General features: G+C 38.8%; 1 protein-coding gene across 1 annotated transcript in view; it reads right to left on the reverse strand.

The window, feature by feature from the left end:
* The window catches only part of LOC134202238 (glycoprotein 3-alpha-L-fucosyltransferase A-like), a 43,647-nt gene that overhangs the window by 1,665 nt on the left and 18,441 nt on the right, over window positions 1-23,541 (reverse strand). The window contains exons 2-4 of the mRNA XM_062677274.1: window positions 15,647-15,734; window positions 14,603-15,180; window positions 2,865-3,344 (exon numbers count right to left, since the gene is read on the reverse strand). Of these exons, the coding sequence (XP_062533258.1) occupies window positions 2,865-3,344; window positions 14,603-15,180; window positions 15,647-15,734 (1,146 nt within the window). The remainder of the gene's footprint in view (window positions 1-2,864; window positions 3,345-14,602; window positions 15,181-15,646; window positions 15,735-23,541) is intronic.

Below are 23,541 nucleotides of genomic sequence, written 5' to 3' on the forward strand. Positions count from 1 at the left end.
TGAACGAAAGGAAGAAGTAATAATGAATGAATAAGGAAGATGGAAGAAGAAAAGTTGAAAGAACGAAAAAAGGAAGAAAAAAGAAGGTAGAAGAAGAAAGATGAAAACGAAAGAAAGCAGAAAGGAAAAAAAGAAGAAAAAACGGATAAAATACTTGCTGGATGCACGCGAGAGACATTATTATTCGTATGAAACTCTGCCACTATATATTGTTAATCCAGGGCCGATGTCAATTTAAAGGAAATGAAAAAGTCTCACCTCATCGTATGCATGTACGATATAGCATCCGTGAGAGACTTTTTCAGCTCATCGGATAGAGCACTGATTCGCGCTATCTTCTTCTTCTTCTTCTTCTCTTATTGGCATTACATCCCTACACTGGGACAGAGCCGCCTCGCAGCTTAGTGTTATCAAGCACTTTCACAATTAACCCGAGGTTTCTAAGCCAGAGTACATGATGGGGCTAACACGATGATACTTTTATGCCCAGGAAGAGTCGAGATAATCTCAATTCGCTCACTAGACGGCACGGGAATCACCCAGCCACCATCGCATGGTTGCATTGTACCAGCGCGTCTTACCGCTGACTCAGGAATATAAATACCCCATGATAAATTTCTTTAAAATGCTCCAAACGCAGGGGAGTACTGGTTTGATGATACATTTCAATTTGTTCACACACGTGCATGGGTTTAACACCAAATGAGCGAAAATCATCTTCTCTGTGGGGATGCCTTCCGATTTCTTTTCGCACTTTTATCAAGTTTGATAAATTTTTAACATGGCTTTTATGATTCGGAACGGTTTTACCTTTCTTTTATAGTTGTTCGTTATCTGCAAACCCTGCAAAGGGATTTCCTTGTCCCCAATTTGCCCTTATGTAAAATATGCAGTATTCAAGTATCATTATTTTGGCCTTAAATCGCCGATAACAAGTTATGTTTACTAAAAATATTCCTAGTCTGTTCCACAAAGTAGTCTATTTTGCTTAGATATATATTTAATTTAAACGCGATGGGAAAGCCAGACAACTTTTGAGCCATATTTTGCACAGTTAATTGGGGTCCCAAAACATTCAAAAATCGAACAATGGGTAATGTTTTCAACATAACCCGAGTAGACAGAGACTTGTAAATGTAACGTATTACATTTAACTACAACTGGCGGAGACGAGCCAGCCTTGGGAAAAGTCTCCTAATAAAGAAAAAAACACTTCTAACTTTTGGATCTGGAGGTTTGATTATAAGTATTGATATTGAAACGACACTTCCATGCTTGTATAGAATTATTATCAATTCGTTTATTCAAAACTTGCAAATAAAACTAATAATTAAACACACACATTATTTTTTTTCGCTGAGATCTCAGCATTTTTGTTTATTTTTCCAGGTGGGCACCGCCGATATTCAAAAACATATTTGCAGGATCTCAGTAAAAGTGACGTTTCAGTTGCTGAGATACGTAAATATTTTCAAACAGTAGTAATAAACAATTTTCTGCCGAATTTCAGTTCTGAAATTTACTGAGGAATTAGCCTGATTTTGCCGAGCTCGAGAAAAAAACTTGATGTGCATAATTAGAATTGCTTTGTTTCTAACTATTAAGCCCTTATTCACTCAAGCAAGTGTTGAGCATTTATAGATTTCTTATTGATGATACATCAAGTGATACATAGTATTTAAAGTTTAAAAATTCTATTTATTAAATTTTCATACTTGGGAAATAGCTATTTTAGGGGAATGTCCTGTTTTCCGAACAAAGAAATACAGTACCAATTTCGTTGCTTCTTTTTTGCTAACATGAGTGCTTATTGCTGAAAAATCACAACAATAAGAAACAAATCAAGACAGTAACCCTACTAAATAGAGAGTACTAATGATCGAAAAATTATCAAGTATAATATACAATTTCTCAAAAATTGAAAACAAAGAATAATAAAGTTTATTTAAATATTCTTCTAGAAATTATTTTTGTGGACTTTTTAAAACATTTACATGTAATACAGCATATCTAATTAAAATGGATATTAACACTATTGCTGATTGTGCATCTTTAATTTCTAATGCCTTCTGCAAATAAATGAAAGTAATGATTTTAATCAAATTTTTATTTTCATCAGTGTAGTTGATTTGTTTGCTGGGGAATCATAACATGTTTTAATAGACGTGTCCTAAGCACAACTAACTTAATCAGTCATATGACATGACTCGTACCTGCCTCGGGATTATGTGGATTATAACCAATCAACCCGCTGCCTCAGCCATCATCGGCCTCAGCCGTGCACTCCTAGCGATCGATGGGCAGTTACGCATCGCAACCGACCATCATCAGCCCAGAATGACAAAAAAAAGCGACCACTTTCATGCATATTCGCAGACCCACCGGCAGTTCTACCGCTGGAACTCGCTGTCGCTATGAGGTGAACACAGCAAACGAACGAACGAAACGGAAAATGCGCAGCAAAAGCACGTCAGTACGCGCTGCTGTCACGTTGCGCACGCAGTAGGCACTGCTTTTTATACACAAAGAAAATCTTCCGGACTGAAGGCCAGTGACATCCGCATTCTGATGTCCGTGTTAGGGAATCACAAGGATTGGTTACATGAAATTTTACTAGCTTTGACAAATTGAAATTTTCAATAGCTTATCGTTAATAATCTCAGTTTCAATGAAATAGGCAAAATGGTGGAATGTCAGTCGATTTATATAAAAATCTTAAACTCATTGAAGATAAAGGCGCTAGTAACGTTCAAAATCTTCCCTTCCAGCTAACGCTCTGATTTTAAAAATCTAAATGACACCCAGTATAGTAAAGAAAAACGTAGTCCTACGTCAAAATAAGTGAATATAACATATGTCAGAACATGGGCTTAATAGTTATACGATGTGCAAGAAGACGCTTCGGCGAGGCGAACTCATCCACATGTATATAGGACTTTTGCGGGGAACTGGCTTCGTAGTCCTCCGGACGAGCTCCCATCACAATTGGTAAGATGTTACGATTTAAGGCATTCACGAAGAACTTCTCCGTGATGTAATCCTTACAGTTTGAGTTCTCAAACGCAAGATAGAACTTATAGTCTCGGTCAAGTATTTCAAAGCACTTGTCTGCTGTTGTACGGGAGCACTTGTACGTCCCGCAGGCACCGTAGATATCCACTTGTATGTGCTTCTGGAGCTCGTGGGCATACTGGAGCCGTCCATTCCTGGCTCCGCAGTTAGACACGAACCAAGCCACTTTGCGGGTTTTGTTGAGCGCGTAGTTGCGGTCTTGTTCAGCCTGGCGAATCCGCGGATCAAAGTACTCCCACTTCTCGTACGGCGCTACCACGTCGCTGTCTTTTCTGTAGAGTAAAGCATAGTACAGAATATCATTAGTACGTTATAGTAACAACGCTATAGTAGCAACAACAGAATATATTCTCAATCCAGTTGAAAACCGGAACTGGGGGATAGCGAAGTTGGATTTTTCTCACAATCCGTACGTTAAACCTAACATAGTATTATTGTTTTATTTATTTCTTTTTGCTTTTCTTGTACAACAACGCTATAGGATCAAACGAACTTTTTATTGGAAGCCCTCATGTTGTGCCTTCAAACAAATTGCATACGTTAATTATTGGCTGCCGCATAATTTTGTAATTTACTGCTAGTTGAAACCATGGTAGTTGTGTTGCTCTCGCTCTCGCGATACTCGTAAAGAAACTTTTTCCAAAACGTAAACAATGCTTTAGGTGGCGATGATGCATAACGCACTACTGAAGAAAGCCAATTGTAAAACTTATTCTAGGCAATTCTTTGATTTGTACTGTGCATAAACAGTTATAACTGTGCCAACTAGGTACCTGATATTTTTAACTCTGCCTGCATTGAAGTTTCATGATTGGTACGTGCGTTTGACTCCACTCCTCTCGATATCGATCAGCTGTTGTGAATCCTCTCAAAACTCTCACGTGTGTCAACTTCCCGAGTTGAAAGCAAGACAAAATTTTCAAAACGACTTATCTGCTTTTGTAAACAAAGACTCAAACGACGATTTGACGAATCTGATAGCTCTCCCACGCAAACCAACACCACCAACAGGTAGCGGAAACCTTCACCTACCTATTGGAGGTGTTGGTTTGCGTAGGAGAGCAACCAGATTCGTCGTTTGAATCTTTGTTTACAAAAGCAGATAAGTCGTTTTGAAAATTTTGTCTTAAAATTATAACCGTCTAAGACGAATTAAGTACTGTCCATTTAATTCCACCAGTTAATTTTCGTTATCTTTGCAGATACGTATTTCAACCACACAGTTGTGGTCGAAATACGTATCTGCAAAGATAACGAAAATTAACTGGTGGAATTAAATGGACAGTACTTAATTCGTCTTAGACTGTTGAATACATTCCACTAAAAGAGCTATATATATTTTTCTTAAAATTATACTTTTTCGGTATCATTTTACAGATCGAAATACTTTTTGCAATCAATAGTAGATCTAAATTATGTTGAAGGTATTTGTCAAGTAATTTGACTTGAAATTATTCACATGAAATGACGTAGAAAGTTTATCTAATGGAACATACGATCCATTGTATCTTGAGAAAATGTTTGTAGGATTCGTGCGAAAGAAGGTAAAACTAAATATTCATACACTAATTGAATCATTTATTTGCGATATTATGAAGAAAATGGTGTATCGAACCACGAAAGGTTGATGCTTGAATCGTGTTTGGAAGCCGTAAGATAGGCAATTATTTTTGGTACATATGTTCTGCGATTGAAGCGATTATATCGTGGTTCGAGAAAAGCATCATGAGGGCCCATTCACAAACTACATTTAGGACTTTATAAATTCAGAACCCTACCATACATGAAGCATTACTAGAGGCTTGGTCTGGGTTGTTTAGTTTAGCGTTATGTAATTTGTGAATGAAACTTAACCGCTGAGTGGATTAACCTGTTTTTACAAAAATTCTCAGCAATCCAATCGCAAGCATCGGATATTCTATCTGCAGCTTTCGGTTATTTTCTCCAGTACGGGTTATTGGTGAGAATGTTTTGATTTTAGAGTTTCACCTACAATAAGTTCGAATACAAATGTTTGATCATGGTGTTTGTAAGCGCAATGTACATATTCTTTCTATATTAGTATTGATGTCAGCGTTAGCAGTGTATATACGCTCTCGGATGTGTGTGGTGTTGACATTCTGTCACTTGTTGTTTGTTTATTACGCGCGTTGAAAATGGATTGGGGCATCAAAAATTGCCGTTTTTGAATGTCAAAACCATTGCGGTGTACTACAAAACTGAGGTTTTGAGGACGATTGATGCCCCCAGTGGCCCGGAGATGAGCCCTACGTGTTTCAATAGGACGATAAACCTTTATACGCGGAAATTGCGATTTTAGCCTAATATGGTGATAATTTCATCGACTTTTTGGACAAAACATTGCGACTTCCGAGCTTCCCGGATTTGAACCCTCTTAACTTTTTTGTTTGGTCCTTTATTATGTTAAAGCTGTACGAATACAAGGTCAGTAACTTGGACCAGTTCAAGACGTAATTCTCAAAATCTGGAACGAAATGCCCATGCAGACCGTGCGTGCCGCTTGCGATGGGTTTTAGAAACGTTTGAAGCTCGTGAAGAAGTATAAAATAGAAATCATTCCTAAAGAAATGTTACAAACGTTCCTTATAAACAATACTTCCAATGAAATGCAACCGGGAAAAGAAATAATTTAATCTCAATTTTTAAACATTTTTTGAAAGTGTATTCGAACTTATTGAACACCCTGTATACTAACGTAGTGCTACAAATCGAAAGCGCATGCCACTATTTGGCTACGGGTGCCCCCAGTATTGTCCAAAAAAGTTTTGGTTAATTATGTCGCTATACTGATGGAAATTGTGAAATAAAAATCCTAGCAGACATAGTGTGGTTGTTATCCATTCATCTGATGTGCGAAAGCAGGTATGTTCATTCAGAAAACTCTTTTATTGGGCAAAAGATAAAACCCTAGCACAGCCAGCCTGCATAAGTCAACGAAACATGGCTGCTAAAAAACCGAGTCAAAGTGATTTTTACGCAAGATAATTGCTTTTCATAATTTTACGAAGTGTATAAATCTAGAGTTATGAAGCAAATATATGTTTGTATTGATTAATTTGGGTGATGAGTCCATGTTACATCCAGGGCCAACATTACCGCCGGTTACCCTATATCCTATCCTTACAGATTCCGTCTAAGCCTCCTTGCAATATATGGCGGACCCATTTCCATCCACGTTTTCGAACATCTATTGTTATCGGTATTTGATGGCTTTTATGTTGCTCGGCACTGTAAGGCCGTTCGAATTATAAATTTTAGACATCATCTGCGTTATCTTTGCTTAAACACAACACGCTTCACGATAGAGTAGTACATTCGAATTTTGGTGCGTGGAACAAACCGGTTGGGTCTCCAAATATTTCGAAAATTCGCGAAGGTAGCCCCAGCCTTTCTGACTCATGGTTCCATGTCAATCTGTTTCGTGTTCATTAGCGAAATCAGAGGCGTCTAGATGTTCCACAACAATAAACTGCCAAAGCAGCTCAAGGTATGGTACACGCCCAGACAACCAGAATGCATGCACAACAGAATTGTTTTTCTGTTATGCGATGCCTATGCACACAATTTTTGTCGCATACCAGTCGCGAAAACGCTTTTTACGTACAAAAGTGGAGGCGATAAATGTGTATTCTTATCCGACGATGCACAGTAGTATATGCGATGAGCACGATTTTCATGCGAGTTCGTTTGTTATACATTGCGATGTAGTTTGTGATAATAAACTTTGTTTGACAGATAATTTCATTTGAGTTTGTTTGTAGGAATATGCGATGTCAACAAATGATACTGGGATTAACTCGTAAAATAGCCTACTATGCGGGAAAATTCATAAATAAACTGATGAGCTTCGCATCACAATGCGATTTTGATGAAATGTGGATCGGTAAATGATTTCATTCGTACATTCTTATGCGATGTGTGGTTGTCTGGGCGGTCAATCGCACCCACCAAGATGAAATGCATCCTTGCCTCACATTAGCGACTACCCGAATGAGGTCAGCCAAAGCACTGACCCTATTTGAAAATTCCTTGCATCCCTGGCCGCCAAACAGATTTTTGAGATTCACACAGACAAAACAGCATAGGGTCACCTCCGCCGACTGCCGATCGACCTTGGGACCCCTTTAGATTTCCTGCTTCGTATGGCTACTTTTTGAAGAATGCTGGCTAAGACTTGAAGAAGCTGTTCGAAGTGATCGAACCAACATTTCAGCTTTCCAAGTCAGTGAGTTATTGAGGCGATAATCTTCGCTTGTTGCAGCCATCTTTTCTTCATCGGCCAGGATGTCCACCCACGCCAGCCTGTCCTGTATGCAGCAACGCTCGACTCCCACTTACAGAGATACATTCTGTAGACGGGACTCGTACTTCACTCCTCTGATTCTTCCCATTCCTCAGCCTTTGATTCTATTTATTATTTATTCAGACTAAGGCCGAAGTGGCCTGTGCGGTATATAAGAGTCTTCTTCATTCGGCTCGGTCCATGGCTACACGTCGCCAACCATGCAGTCTACGTCTACGGAGGGTCCGCAAGTCATCTTCCACCTGATCGATCCACCTTGCCCGCTGCGCACCTCGCCTTCTTGTACCCGTCGGATCGTTGTCGAGAACCATTTTCACCGGGTTATTGTCCGACATTCTGGCTACGTGCCCGGCCCACCGCAGTCGTCCGATTTTCGCGGTGGTTCTCCCAACAGCTGATGCAACTCGTGGTTCATTCGCCTCCTCCACGTACCGTCCGCCATCTGCACCCCACCATAGATGGTACGCAGCACTTTCCTTTCGAAAACTCCGAGTGCGCGTTGGTCCTCCACGAGCATCGTCCAGGTCTCGTGTCCGTAGAGGACTACCGGTCTAATGAGCGTTATGTAGATTGTCAGTTTGGTACGGCGGCGAACTCTATTCGATCGGAGCGTCTTGCGGAGTCCAAAGTATGTACGATTTCCAGCCACTATACGTCTCCGAATTTCTCTGCTGGTATCATTTTCGGCAGTCACCAGTGAGCCCAAGTACACAAATTCTTCTACCACCTCGATTTCGTCACCACCGATGCCAACTCGCGGTGGGTGGCTCACATTGTCTTCTCTTGAACCTCTTCCTATCATGTACTTCGTCTTCAACGTGTTGATGACTAGTCCGATCCGCTTGGCTTCCCTCTTCAGTCTGATGTAGGCTTCCTCCATCTTCTCAAAGTTACGTGCCATAATATCTATGTCGTCGGCGAAGCCAAATAGCAGGAAGGACTTATTGAAAATTGTACCTTTCGTGTGAATCCTTGCTCTTCGTACTAGCCCTTCCAAAGCGATGTTGAATAGCAGACACGAAAGACCATCACCTTGCCGTAACCCTCTTCGGGTTTCGAAGGGACTCGAGAATGCCCCTGAAACTCGAACTACGCACATCACCCGATCCATCGTCGCTTTGATCAACTGTGTCAGTTTATCCGAAAATCCATTTCCGTGCATTACCTGCCATAGCTGGTCCCGATCGATTGTATCATATGCGGCTTTGAAGTCGATGAATAGATGATGTGTGGGCACGTTGTATTCGCGGCACTTCTGCAGTACTTGGCGAATGGCGAACACCTGGTCCGTGGTGGAGCGTTCGCCCATAAAACCCGCCTGGTACTGCCCCACGAACTCCCTTGCAATTGGTGCTTTGATTCTATACGCTCCTCAATCTTCAGTTGGGCTACATCTGTAATCCATTCTATTCGCTGAGTGCGCAGCTCATCGAAGATGATCTCGTCAGTTCCAATAATGCCACCTTCCAGAACATCCACCACCTGAGTTCCATATATTGTAATCAATCTATGATGAATCGACACCCGAGAGGATTCTCTTCCCGCTGAATTCTTGAAATGCGTGGTCGGATCTTGCAAATTAAAAGATGATAGTCAAACGCGATATCATCACTGCGTTCCTTACGAACTCAAGAAGGCACCGTCTCCATTTTCAGGTGAACCATCTCCAGAGGAGCTAAATACTAGTCCTGACAACTAAAAGCGGCTTTATAGAAGTAAGTCAAACTCTGTTGACTGCAGACGGGAGTAGCGAGCGCGGGAGGACTCCCCGGTCAACGATGATAAGAAAGCCGCAATAACCGGCGATAATCGATATTTCACGACGAATGATTGAAGCAAGGACAAATCCGTGGGTACCAGAGAAAGACGCGACATGTCAGTCACTCACCGATCCAATTGATCAGCTGAAACGTTGTTGGTTCGACCATTTAGAACAACTTCTTCGAGTTTTGACGACTTATCCTAATTCAGATATAGGGGAAGGTTAAAGATTCTCGAACGGCAACAGGCAAGATTCTGCCCGGATGATCATGTGGGAACCATACTGTCATGCTTTGCATCATCCTGGAGTAGGTCAATGAATTTCAAGAGTCTCTCCATTTGGTACTGATTGACAATGGGGGCGTCCCTAGAAGCAAGGGAGGTCTAGACAAATATAATCGTTAAATTTAAGGCAAGGTTGGATGTATTGTATCTCTTTTGTTGTTGCCCATAGAAATCGACGAAATCCACCCACCACCATAGAGCAATCGTACTACCTCGACTCATATGACGATACTACAGTACTAACGCAACAGTGGAGAAAACGGAATGATCTGGTTGAACGTTCCCCTCATCAACATCAACAACACGGAATCATCTCCAACTCCAACTCCACGGTAGCCGGGCAAACAGTGAAGAAGGTTGAAAATCAAAGCCAGTCAACGTTAGGCGGCGGTCTAGGTAATTCACCAATCCCCGAATAATCAACTCTAACGTGAAATCTGTGATGTCATACGCCAGTGATACTTAATATGTTTTGCAGAGATCACATAGATTTGCAAGTATTCATCAACCGATGTCAACGTTTTACAGCTCGGACCTGGTGGCCTCACTACTGGATTCTGAATGTTGAGTCCTATGGGGTCGTACACATATTACGTAAGCACTTATGGGGGGAGGGGGGTCTTTCATTTTCTTAAGCACCAAAAAAATAAAAAAATATTTGTATGGAAAAAATCTTACAGGGGGGAGGGGGGTTCGAAAATCCCAGAAAAATTGCTTACGTAATAAGTGTACGACCCCTATCGACGATGCCATCGAAATCCATCAACAAAATGGACGCAGGCCTGCCATACACTACGTAAGAGCGGAGGCGAAATCTGCAAGCAAGCGCTGGAATCCGGCAGGACATCGCAGCAGGGGCAGACCTAGGATCTCCTGGCGACGAAACCATAACAGAGAAATAAATGAAGTCGATAGGAATCAGGGCCCAATTCAAGGATGGAGATGTTTAACGTTGGCCCTATGTCCCCCAAAAAGTGCTCAGAACACAAGAGTACCACATGTACATGGGGCTGAAGATGAAATCAATGTGCCATATAGCCTATGTATTGTGTTACTTTGATTAGTTATTAGTTTACATAGCAATAGACATTTATTTTGAAACTGTTTGGAAGAGCTTTTATTTTTCATAAATCAATTGAAATTGTAAATTTTTAAAAAGCAAGGTTATTTTCAGTGTATCGTATCTTTGCTTAGAGTAAGGTAAACGAAAATCTGCATTTGCCGACCATGAGCAGAAATGACCTCCTTACGACTATATGGAAACCCCCGCAGCTCATCCGCGCGCATTTCTTGTATGGGTGAGTTTAGCTTCCATTGCATCCTCTCTACAGGTTTGTCCGAGGTCGTATCTATGCTGATATGGCGTGCTTCACCGATTTTACTTCAGACGTCACCTAAGTATTCCGAATGGTCCGGGAAGTCTGCATTTCCGAGCCTATGCAAGAACGTCATGAAACAGCCATGTTCAAACAACACATCTGTGATTTCAGAAGAACATCTGACCATTATCCCTATTGATTTAACAAGTTTGAGTTTCATACTTAACTTAAACAAAAGCTTATAACTCTAGCAGTACTTTGGTGTTATGAATTGTGGAAAATTTTGGTATTATGCATTCAACAGTTTACTTAAAGTTCATCAGCAAAACCACCCCTTTTCCAAAAAGAAAAACAGAAATTTCTGGGAAAAATATGTTAGGCTCTTTTTAGTGGAATGTATTCAATCGTCTAAGACGAGTTTAGTACTCTCCATTCAATTCCACTTCGTTTTCTACAAAAATAAGTTCCAGTATGTTTTTAATTACCGTCGTTCGGGGCGACATTGGGCCTAGGGGGTAAGATTGGGCCAAAAACGAAAAATGTTTCAACTCCTAATATCTCAGAAACTGTTACGAATTTTGATGAAAACTTCAAACGTTTCGAAATTATATTAAAATTCACGTCTAGGAAATCACAAAACAAATTCCAAGAACTAATTGTGCTCGTACGATAATGCTTGGAATTTGGATGTAAAACTATTGAGCGAATGAACCCGTATTAAAATAGTGTCAGTAATGCCCCACAAATCTATTACATAACTAGTTTTTAGATTGATGGATACCTGGTTATCATGTTACGATAATTTGTTGTTGTTTTATCGAATTTTATTAATATTTAAATAACGGTTCTGGTTTTTCGTAGCAACGAGCAATGCACGCAAAAAAAGGGGTGAGATTGGGCCAAGCCTTCAGTTGATTTGCCTTACATTGTTGGTAAGAGTCGTAATGTAGGCAATTATTTTGAATGAACGATTGAATCGTTTCATCGTCACCGCCGAACTATTTCATTTGGCCCAATGTCACCCCCTGTGAGGGGTGAGAATGGGCCAATTTTGAACAACATATAACTTTGAAGAATTTCCATAATTCATTATTTTTTCCCCAAACAGCGGTAAATTTGTAATTCAAGCTTGTACCAAACTAATTAAAACTTGATTCCAATGTTAACTACTAGAGCTTTGTAACATTTACTTGGAGCATACCACATTTTGGCCCAATGACACCCCCGTTGGCGGTATATAAAGTTTGTGCTAAATTCACTACCCGAGAAATATACATTTTTATTTTTTTTATTCCCCCCCCCCTCGTACATTCCAAGTACTGTCGGACATAAAATAAATGTAATAGTTGTATCTGCCTTATTCGGAATTCTCATTTGCTGTTCTATCACAAATTCTTCGAATTTTTCAAAGATTTTTTTTGTCGGAACTCTGAATGGAGTAGAAATCTCTGCATCAGGCCTTTGATGATACCGTTGCATAATTCTTTTCGAAGCAGTTTGCCAGCCGTACACGGAACATGTTCGTTGTCAAAGACGCTGTTTTTTTTTTTTTTTTTTTATGGTGGTTACAATGTCAGCTGTTCCTTGCTATTAATCTACACTGTCGCTCATATTGACTTCCATGCGCCTCTATTCATTTCATCATCACACAGACGTTCCTAAGCGATGTTGCTCATGCGGTCACTGTTGGCGACGTGTTGATGAAAGAATAGATTTTTAGAACAAGATCCCACCGATTTTTATCACATTTCACTTTCAATATCACTATAATCGCTTATAATTATAACCATCTATCTTTTTCATAGGAATTGATAAAATATTTTATTTTCTATTACTTTATTACCTTTATCACTTCGCTATTATCTTGATCATATTTGTATAATCATGTTTAATTTTTTATATCACTATCATTATTTATGCACCTTTACTTGTTTTCCTACTTCACTTCTATGTTTGTTATGGCTATCTTTTCTCGACGTTATCCGGAAATTATTAGAGTATTTAATATAGTAAATTTTATTTAGTATTTGTATTAAATCTGGTTTGTTTTCAATTTATGTTTAACGCTTTAAGTCGGATCGACAAGTTTTGATCGGTTGAATGCATATACATACATACACAAACACTCATATATACTAGGGTGGCTCAAATTAGTATAATGAAAACTTTTTTCAATTGATTGATGGACCCTCTTATTCGGTTCTATTTGATGCCCTGATGCTCTGGGCAAAATTTCAGCCAAATCGGTCAACGTTTGGGCGGTGCTAAACTCGTTGGAATTTTATATGCAAAAATGTATACAGAAACATCCAAAAACAGTGAATTGGAGTTGGGCGGCACAATTTACGATGAAGAACTATGATACTCATTCAGATCTTGAAGAATTTAATACAGAGTATTATGCAGAAAACCGCGAGAAGATAAGAGTTTGCCCGGCTAAGTTATTAGTATTTCTCTGAAGTGGGGTTTGAGCAAATTTTGTTTCTATTATGTACCTTTGAAAAAAAATCACCCCTACAACACTCCAGTAAAATGCTAATATCTTTCCCTAATAAACTCTAATCTTCTCGCGGTTTTCAGCATAACATTCTGTATTTATTTCTATATTAACTGAATGAGTATCATGGTTCTTGATCGTAAATTGTGCCGTTCAACTGCAAATCACTGGTCTTGGATATTTCCGCATACATTTTTCCATATAAACTTTCAACGAGTTTACCACCGCCCAAACGTTAACCGATTTGACTGAAATTTTGTCCAGAGCATCAGAGCATCAAATAGAAGGCGCAAGCCTTAAGGTCTGACGAATTAACAGCGTCCTCATTCTAACAATGAAGCAGTCAATTTCCAGCTTTGGAGCAACTAGGAGCAAATCACCACACTAACCACCGGAAAGTAGACCAAAAATAGGCTTCAATACAATACAATACAGATCGTTCCGAATCGTTTCCGAAAAAACTTTAGTCAAATTTTCTTTTTCCATACAAATTTGTTCGGGAGGTGCTTTACAGCATTAACTTCAACAAGTCACCAAAAATTAAATGTACATGCTACAATCATTAAATTTTGGTATCAGTTCATTTAATATATGTGCGAAATTAAAAAATACGAGTTTTGCGAAACGAACGATTTTTTTTTTTTATGTTTTATCCGGGTTGCCGCCATTGTGCATCGGTCCAACATCACATATCCGAGGGGCGGGGATTGATTATTTTCCCACTTTTTGAAGACATTTTAATAATTTTTGTGTTTTATTCAAGATCAAATAACCATTATTCTATAACTGGTTCCCTCTATGGCCAACTGAGGAACAATATGGCCATAACTGGTACATTTTCACTAGTTTTGAAACTTGTTTTAAAATTTCTGTATGCAGAAAACCGAAAAGTTCATCTGTTTTTCGAATCCTTAAACTATCATATAACGTCCAAATATCAGCCATTTATTGAGAGAATATCGTGAAAAGCAATTTTATCGTGATATGACCTTTAATTATAGCCCAAACTGGTACACCTGCCCTATAGTAACTTAAACATAGTATGTTTTCTCTTACTTGATGTTGAACTTGATTTTAAGATTGAAAAACACCCTAATAATGATTTTTAAAAATCTCTTACTGGAAATTGGTGTAAACACTAACAAACATCTGGGCTGTTTATGAGTTTCCTCCAAACCTATCCAATCATTATAATCCTATATGTAGGTACTTCATGAAAAGCCGACACGATTTGTGTGTCACTCTTATCACTGAACCGTGTAATAACCCTAGCCAACACATTTTCAATGCCATCCAAACGCGTGGGTTGTGGCAATTATTTCTAACATCACCTACTGTACTCACCTATAAGTGGCCGTCCAGTTGAACACGTCGGGGAACTTGACGTGCTGTGTGTGGTAGGGGCATTCCAGAAAATACATCATGTAAATCTGGTGCGCTGACCGAGGCACGGCCGGAGGAATGTAGTGATCTTTGTACAGAATCAAATCCGCCGTGATGGCCTTTTCCCGTGCGGACGTAATACTGCACGTGGACACGGGGCATTTCGAATTCAGGAACACCTCCCGGCCAGCTTTCACGTTCCACGGTCCCAGCCCGTTGTACAGGAGGATCGTTTTCAGCTTACCCTTCCGCTTGATAGCCTCGTAGTTCGGTGGAACAAACATCAGCTGGTTGGTTATCCGATCGCTCCGAGATGTTTCCGACGGGAGCAATCGTGCGATGCGTTTGTTCGTTTTCCGGTTGCGTCGCACCGGTTTCGGGTAGCGTACCCCATTCGTTAAGTACCATGGCCGCTCGCTGTAGATGATCTCGTTCATGGCGTTCAGCGATTGGTCGCCCGTTTGGCTTTGGACGTCCAGTTTGTCGTCGTCATGATCCGATAAGCCCAATCGATCGAGTACCTCAGTTGTTTGCGGGGCCTGTTAATGGTAGAAGCAGATTCTTAATAATTATACTTGACTTTATCATACATAGGATCTCGTTTCCAATGAGTTTTCCAAACACCCAAAACACCTATTGATACCCATTAAATATCCCCTCTTTGAAACTATACTGCTTTCAATTTTTTGTCCTATTGGCGGTAGATGCTTTAATCTAATAATGTCTTTCGAATACTAGAAACTTACTGAACTATGCTCAACTTGTGATTATTGTATGTGTTTGACGAAGTAAAAATTCTCATCTACAACGGGTTTATCCCCAAAGTATTCTAAAATCTACCAGATAATCTGTATGAAAACAGGTACTTTCTATCAATAAGAAACTAGAAATTGAAAGTATCTATCCTGGTATCATAACGCTCTTATAATCTAAGTTGAAATTTCGTTCTCATTGCCGAGAACCGCAACCTCTTTCCCATCCAATGTGTAACACTACCCAACTTACCTCATTCTTAGCATTATCGTGATTGTTGTAATCGACTTGGTAATCAGCGCGGTTGTAGACGGGGTGAGACGACTTACTATTCAGCTCTCTGATGTTTTGGTATTGCAAGGTTCATTAGTCCCACCACGGCATCAAATAATTGAAACGGTTGTTTGCATTCCGCCGAATATCCAACGTGCGCCATGGAAAAACAGAGAATGGGAATTAGAATTTGATTATTGTCCGGAGGAAATTAAATGCATTCAGTTCGTATAGTGCTTCTACGCCGTGTCTTGCAATAGGGAGTTTGTTTTCAAGGAGGAAGGCAACTGCGTATGGTGCGGTAGTCGAGTTTCGGAAAATCGATACCATTCTCACGCAGTAACATTCGTCGTATAATCAAAACTGAATTATTAATAATCATTGGAGCGGGTAGACTAGTTGTCACGATCGTAGCCGTATTTTGGAAGTAAAAGTAGAAGATAGTGAGTTTAAGATTTGTTAGACTTTCGCTAAGTTTGGATGATATGCTAGTTCTCGACTGGGGGATTATTTTCTTCTTCTGTAACATTATTTTTATTGCCTTTAGATCGTTATGAATATTATTTATAAAATAGATGAGTGCTTTTCTAGTGATCAGATAAGTGGAAAATTATAAAAAGTAAGCAATATAATATATCTATACTGACCCAACCATCATGATGCCAGAAACAAAAATTTCAACCTAATTTCGAATTCCCGGGTAGAAGAAAATAGCAAAAGAATAACAAATTTTACCATGATTAATATATGAATAACAAAATAGCAAAATCTGATGTTAGTTCGTTTGATATAGTTGCTAAAATAACAAAAGTAATAACAGACATTGTTCGAGCAAATAGCTCAAAAAATAACTCATTTTGCCATTATAAGTGCAAACCAATAGCAAAAATTTGCCGGAAAAGAAATTTCAAAATCAGTTAATATTTATAAAACGAACAATTAAGTATAATTTTCAACCCCCAGGGCCGATTTCAACCAAATGTGGAACACATCTTCTCTGTGAGAAGACGATTATATGGGAGGGCCAATGGGGTTAGACAGGGGAGTGTAGAAAGGTATATTGTTTAGAAAATAATAAAAAAAAAACTGTTTAACTTCTGAACCCCTGGACTGATTTCAATCAAATTTTGACTAAGGACAGAGGAAATGTGGAAGTAGAAAAAGAAGAAAGTTGAATTGAAAATGAAGGAAGAAGAAGTAATAATGAATGAATAAGAAATATGGAAGAAGGAAAAGTTAGAATGAAAGAAAAATGAAGGAAGAAAAAAGAAAGAAGGTAGAAGAAGGAAGAATGAAAAACGGAAAAGAAAGCAGAAAAAGGAAAAAAAAAGAAGGAAGAAAAACGGGATAAAAATACTTGCTTGGATACACGCGAGGACAAGCATTATTATTCGCATATGAAACTGCAAACCATATATTTGTAATCCTAAGGGGCAGGTATCGAATTCAAAAGAGAATGAAAAAGTCTCTCACCTATCATCTCTGTATACATGTACGATATAGCATACCGTGAGAGACTTTTTTCGTAAGCTGTCATGATAGAGCACTGATTCGGCGGCCTATCTTCTTCTTCTTCTTCTTCTTATTGGCATTACATCTCTACACTGGGACAGAGCCGCCTCGCAGCTTAGTGTTCATTAAGCACTTCCACAGTTATTAACTGCTAGGTTTCTAAGCCATGAGGCTAGCACGATGATACTTTTATGCCCAGGGAAGTCGAGACAATCTCCAATTCGAAAACTGCCTAGACCGGCACCGGGAATCGAACCCAGCCACCCTCAGCATGGTCTTACTTTGTACCCGCGCGTCTTACCGCACGGCTAAGGAGGGCCCCTAGATATCCCATGATAAATTTCTTTTAAAATGCTCCAAACGCGGGGAGTACTGGTTCTGATGATGCATTTCAATTTGTTCTACACAGCTGTGAGGTTCCCAACACAAAATGAGCGAAAATCATCACTTCTCTGTGGGGGCTGCCTATCCGATTCTGTTTTTTCGCACTTTTATACAAGTTTGATAAATTTGTTAACATGGCTTGTTATGATTCGGAACGGTTTTTACCTTTCTTTTATAGTTGTTCGTTATCTGCAAACCCTGCAAAGGGGATTTCCTTGTCCCAATTTGCCCTTATGTAAAATATGAAGTCTTCAAGTATCGTTATTTTTGGCCTTAAATCGCCGATAACAAGTTATGTTTACTAAAAATATCCCTAGTCTGTTCCACAAAGTAGTCTATTTTGCTTAGATATATATTTAATTTAAAACGCGATTTGGAAAGCGAGGACACAACCAATTGAGCCCATATTTTGCACAGTTAATTGGGGTCCCAAAACGATTTAAAAAAAACGAACAATGGGTAATGTTTTCAACATAACCGCGAGTAGACGTAGGACTTGTATAAATGTAACGTATTTACATTTAACTTCTAACTGGCGGAGACGAGCTAAAAGTCTCCCTAATAAAGAAAAAAAAAAACACTTCTAACTTGGATGTATGGAGTTTGATCATAATTATTGATATTGGAAACGACAACTTCCATGCTGTATAGAATTATTAGCAATTTGTTTATTCAAAACTTCTGGAAATAAAACTAATAATTAAACACACACACTTATTTTTTTTCGCCGAGATCTCAGCATTTTTTGTTTATTTTCCCGAGGTGGGCACCGCCGATTTTCAGCAAACATGATTTTTGCCGATATATCAGTAAAAGTGACGTTTCAGTTGCTGAGATACGGTAAATATTTTCCCGAAAATCAGTAATAAACCATTTTTTCTGCCGAATTTCAGTTCTGAAATTTACTGAGGTACAGCGGTGCCCGATTTTGCCGAGCTCGAGAAAGAAAAACTTAGTGTGCATAATTAGAATTGCTTTGTTTCTAACTATTAAGCCCTTATTTACTCAAGCAAGTGTTGAGCATTTATAGATTTCTTATTGATGATACATCAAGTGATACATAGTATTTGAAGTTTAAAAATTCTATTTATTAAATTTTCATACTTGGGCGAAATGTGCTATTTTAGGGGAACTGTCCTGTTTTCCGAACAAAGAAATACAGTACCAATTTCGTTGCTTCTTTTTGCTAACATGAGTGCTTATTGCGTGAAAAAATCACAACAATAAGAAACAAGTCAAGAAGCAGTAACCCTACTAAAATAGAGGAGGTACTGCTAATACGTAAACGAAAAATTATCAAGTATAATAATACAATTTCTCAAAAAATTAAAAACAAAGAATAAGATAAAGTTTATTTAAATATTCTTCTGAAAATTATTTTTTGCGGACTTTTTTAAAACATTTACTTGTAATACAGCGAAATTTTCTAATCTAAAATGGATATTAACACTATTGCTGATTGTGCATCTTTAATTTCTAATGCCTTCTGCAAATAAATGAAAGTAATGATTTTAATCAAATTTTTATTTTCATCAGTGTAGTTGATTTGTTTTGCTGGGGAATCATAACCATGTTTTAATAGACGTGTCGTACAGGTACAACTAAACATATGGTCAGTCATATGACATGACTCGTACCCATCTCGGGATCATGTGGATTATAAAACCAATCACGCTGCCCTCGCTGCCTCAGCCATCATCGGCCTCTAGCCGTGAACTCCTAGCGATGCGATGGGCACCACTGCATCCGACCATCATCAAGCACAGAATGACAAAAAAAAGCGCCCACTTCTTTCATGCATATTCGCAGACCCACCGGCAGTTCTACCGCTGGAGACTGCATGCTGTCGCTGTGTAGGTGAACACAGCAAACGAACGAACGAAACGAAAAATGCGCGAGCAAAAAGCACGTCAGTACGCGCTGCTGTCACAAATTGTAATGACTCGCACACAGTAGGCACTGCTTCTTTTATACACAAAGAAAATCTTCCGGTAGACTCGAAGGCCCGTGACATACCGCATTCTGATGTCCGTGTTAGGAATGCACGGGATTGGTTACATATGAAATTTTTACTAGCTTTGACAAGAATTGAAATTTTCAATAGCTTATCGTTAATAATCTCAAGTTTCAATGAAATAGGCAAAATGGTGGAGAGTGTCCGAGTCGATTTATATAAAAATCTTAAACATCCATTGAAAGATAAAGGCGCTAGTAACGTTCAAAATCTTCCCTTCCAGCGTAACGCTCTCGATTTTCAAAAATCTAAATGACACCCAGTATAGTAAAGAAAAACGCTAGTCCTACGTCAAAATAAGTGAATAACACATGTCAGAACATGGGCTTAATAGTTATACGATGTGCAAGAAGACGGTGTGTGGCGGCGAAGAATGAACCATGAGCTCGCCCAACTCTACGGCGAACCCAGTATCCAGAAGGTAGCTAAAGCCGGAAGGGTACGATGGGCAGGACATGTTGCAAGAATGCCGGACAGCAACCCTGCAAAGATGGTGTTCGCTTCCGATCCGGCAGGTACGAGACGGCGTGGAGCGCAGCGAGCGAGATGGGCAGACCAGGTGCAGAACGACTTGGCGAGCGTGGGGCGTATCCGAGGATGGAGAGATGCGGCCTCGAACCGTGCATTGTGGCGTCAAATTGTTGATTCAGTGTTATCTGTTTAGATGTTAACTAAATAAATGTAAAAATGTAAAAAAAAAAGTTATACGATAAAATTTTGTGTTGATGATCGTTATGCAACATGACGGTATAATTCAAAATAACTCAAACAATAAAATATATATTTGCCATTCTTTTTTCTCTCCTTCATCTGTGAAAGCTGTTTCAATTCCGAGCGCTTTCTTAAGCAGATAGTAAGACTATTATAAAATAAAAAAAAAACACTTGTAAGTACGTGGCCAGTGTGGAGAAAATCGGGTCCGTTTATTTGTAAATTGTGGCAGATTTACAATGATTGTGGATATGCTTATCTCTGCAACTCTATCTACGATTTGTGCAAGGGTTCTACGCAGAGCCGTAGCGTGAGCTCCCAGCGCCCTTGGCGAACCCTTTATTAGGCGCCCCTCTTTGATAAAGGGGAAATAAAATGCGCCAATATCATATTTGAAGAACAATTTGAATCTCACCAAAAATAAGTAATATAAGATGGGAGTTCAGAATCACAGTTTTTTAAGTAGTGTAATAAATGAATATTTCCTGTTTTTTTCCTAGAAGATTAATCTATTATTAAAAACGATTAAAGCGATAGGGATCGCTTGGTTTATTTGAAAAATACTGGAAATTTTGTCGAAAAACAACGTACGCAAATAAAAACAGATCTTTTTCAGAAACCACGTGCGGCTAGATCTTTTTGGGTCAATAATATTTTTAACTTTGGAGTGGATTAAGAAAAATCTACCTCTATAGTGGGTTCGACGATGATTTCGAACCACTACTGAACCTGGTTGGAATCATAAAATCCCACTCTGCGCAGTGGCGAAAATCGTTTTCAGCTCTTTTATTCAATAATACAATTAAACGATTTAGCCTAATGGTGTCTTCCAGAGATCAGTAAGTAAATGCACTTCTTATGAGATATGCAGCTTAATAATCGATCCCCCTAAAAGTGAGATGTAAAATAAAATCACTTTACAACATACAAGGTTTGTGTATTCACTAAAGTTGTAGTAAAACTTTGTCGAAGACGCCAAGTTTGTAATTTCATTACTTCTAGAGATATATTACTACCTATTATTTATTATGCCTACAAGTTTTGAACATGTTCATCATATACGCATAAAAGGCATATGGAGATGCATGGCGCATTATTTCATCAACTCCTTGGAACTAAACTTATTGTGCAAAAATTAATGATTTTGAATATTCTGCATACCAGTGAGAGCATATTTGCATGAAGTCATGATCAAAACAACCTGGCCTGATGTTAAGGCCCACCTGAAGTTCCACAAAAGTAATGGCAAAATACGTACGTACGTAAGTGGGAATTGCTGCGGTGATTAAAATGCGCCTGAAGATGGTCGAGACAAGGTAGTAGACCGAAACGTCACGCAGAAAAACAAATGGCGTATAGTTATTGTTCACCGAAAAATATCAATAAATCAACCCCATACTGAGTAACGGTGATTAAACCAACCAAATTATTAAATCGGGCTTATACTTTCTGGGACACCCTATAGGTCGCAGTGGCACACCTAAACAGAAAAACCCGACTTAATCCACCTACAGTGAACGCAACCCTTCTTACACTTTTGAATGGTTGTGTGTGCCCAGTGCATATTACAATTTCTATGCATATGACCTTCAATTGAATGTAAAATAACTGATATTATCATGCTTTTAACGATTTCAAAATAAAAAAAGGGATATTTCTGGAAATTTAACAATTTTTAAAAAATACAAAAAGACTGCAGATTTGATTTGCCGCCTTAAATGGCAATATTACGGATTCTGTTTAAGCCCAAAAGAGTTCAAATCGGGTCATAGACGGCTGAGATATTGGTGTGACAATTCTTCATTAGTAGTCTGAAAATATATCTCATATTCGTATTTCACAGATATCTCTGAAACTGAATTTCCAATTGCAGAAAAAAATGAATGGGTCCAATGACAAAAACATAGCTTTCGTTTAAAGATAAAATCGCACAAATCGGTCCAAGGACGACTGAGATCTTGATGGGACATATTTTACCAATGTGTGAAGTTGATACGTCTATAATGCTTTATGTTCGTATTTCAGAGATATCTCCGGAACCCAATGTCTAATTGCAAAAACAAAATACAGTGGGTTCAATGGCAAAGTCATAGCTTTCGTTTAAAGATAAAATCATGCAAATTGGTTTACAGACAGCTGAGATATTTATGTGACATTATTTTGTTAGTTTTCTGAAAATACACTTCATGTTCGTATTTCTCACATATCTCTGGAACCAAATGTCCGATTGCAAAAAAAATTAAACTCGTACAATGACAAAGTTATAGCTTTCGTTTAGTGTTAAAATCGTGCAAATCGGTCCACGGACGGCTGAGATCTTGATGTGAGATTTTGTAACTCACACACATACGCACACACGCACACACGCACACACACATACATACATGTGCTCAGTTCGTCGAGCTGAGTTGATTGGTATATACGACTTGGGTCTCCGAGCCTCGGATAAAAAGTCGGTTTTTCAAGCGATCTTTATACCCTTCTTAGGGTGTAAGAAGGGTAAAAAGGGATATTTATGAAAATTTAACAATTTTTAAAAAATACAAAAAGGCTGCAGATTTGATTTGCCGCCATAAATGGCAATATTACAGCTTCTGTTTAAGCCCAAAAGAGTTCAAATCGGGTCATTGACGGCTGAGATATTGGTGTGACAATTCTTCATTAGTAGTCTGAAAATATGTCTCATATTCGTATTTCACAGATATCTCTGAAACCGAATTTCCAATTGCAGAAAAAAATTAATGAGTCCAATGACAAAAACATAGCTTTCGTTTAAAGATAAAATCGCACAAACCGGTCCAAGGACGACTGAGATCTTGACGAGACATATTTTACCAATGTGTGAAGTTGATACGTCTAATGCTTTATGTTCGTATTTCAGAGATATCTCCGGAACCCAATGTCTAATTGCAAAAACAAAATACAATGCAATGGGTTCAATGGCAAAGTCATAGCTTTCGTTTAAAGATAAAATCATGCAAATTGGTTTACAGACGGCTGAGATATTCATGTGACATTATTTTGTTAGTTTTCTGAAAATGCACTTCATGTTCGTATTTCTCACATATCTCTGGAACCAAATCTCCGATTGCAAAAAAAAATTGAACTCGTACAATGACAAAGTCATAGCTTTCGTTTAGTGTTAAAATCGTGCAAATCGGTTCACGGACGGCTGAAATCTTGATGTGAGATTTTTGTAACGCACACACATACGCACACACGCACACACGCACACACACACACACATACATAC

Source organism: Armigeres subalbatus, unplaced genomic scaffold (assembly GCF_024139115.2).
Source record: "Armigeres subalbatus isolate Guangzhou_Male unplaced genomic scaffold, GZ_Asu_2 Contig1102, whole genome shotgun sequence".
In the NCBI taxonomy this organism is placed as follows: Eukaryota; Metazoa; Arthropoda; class Insecta; order Diptera; family Culicidae; genus Armigeres; species Armigeres subalbatus.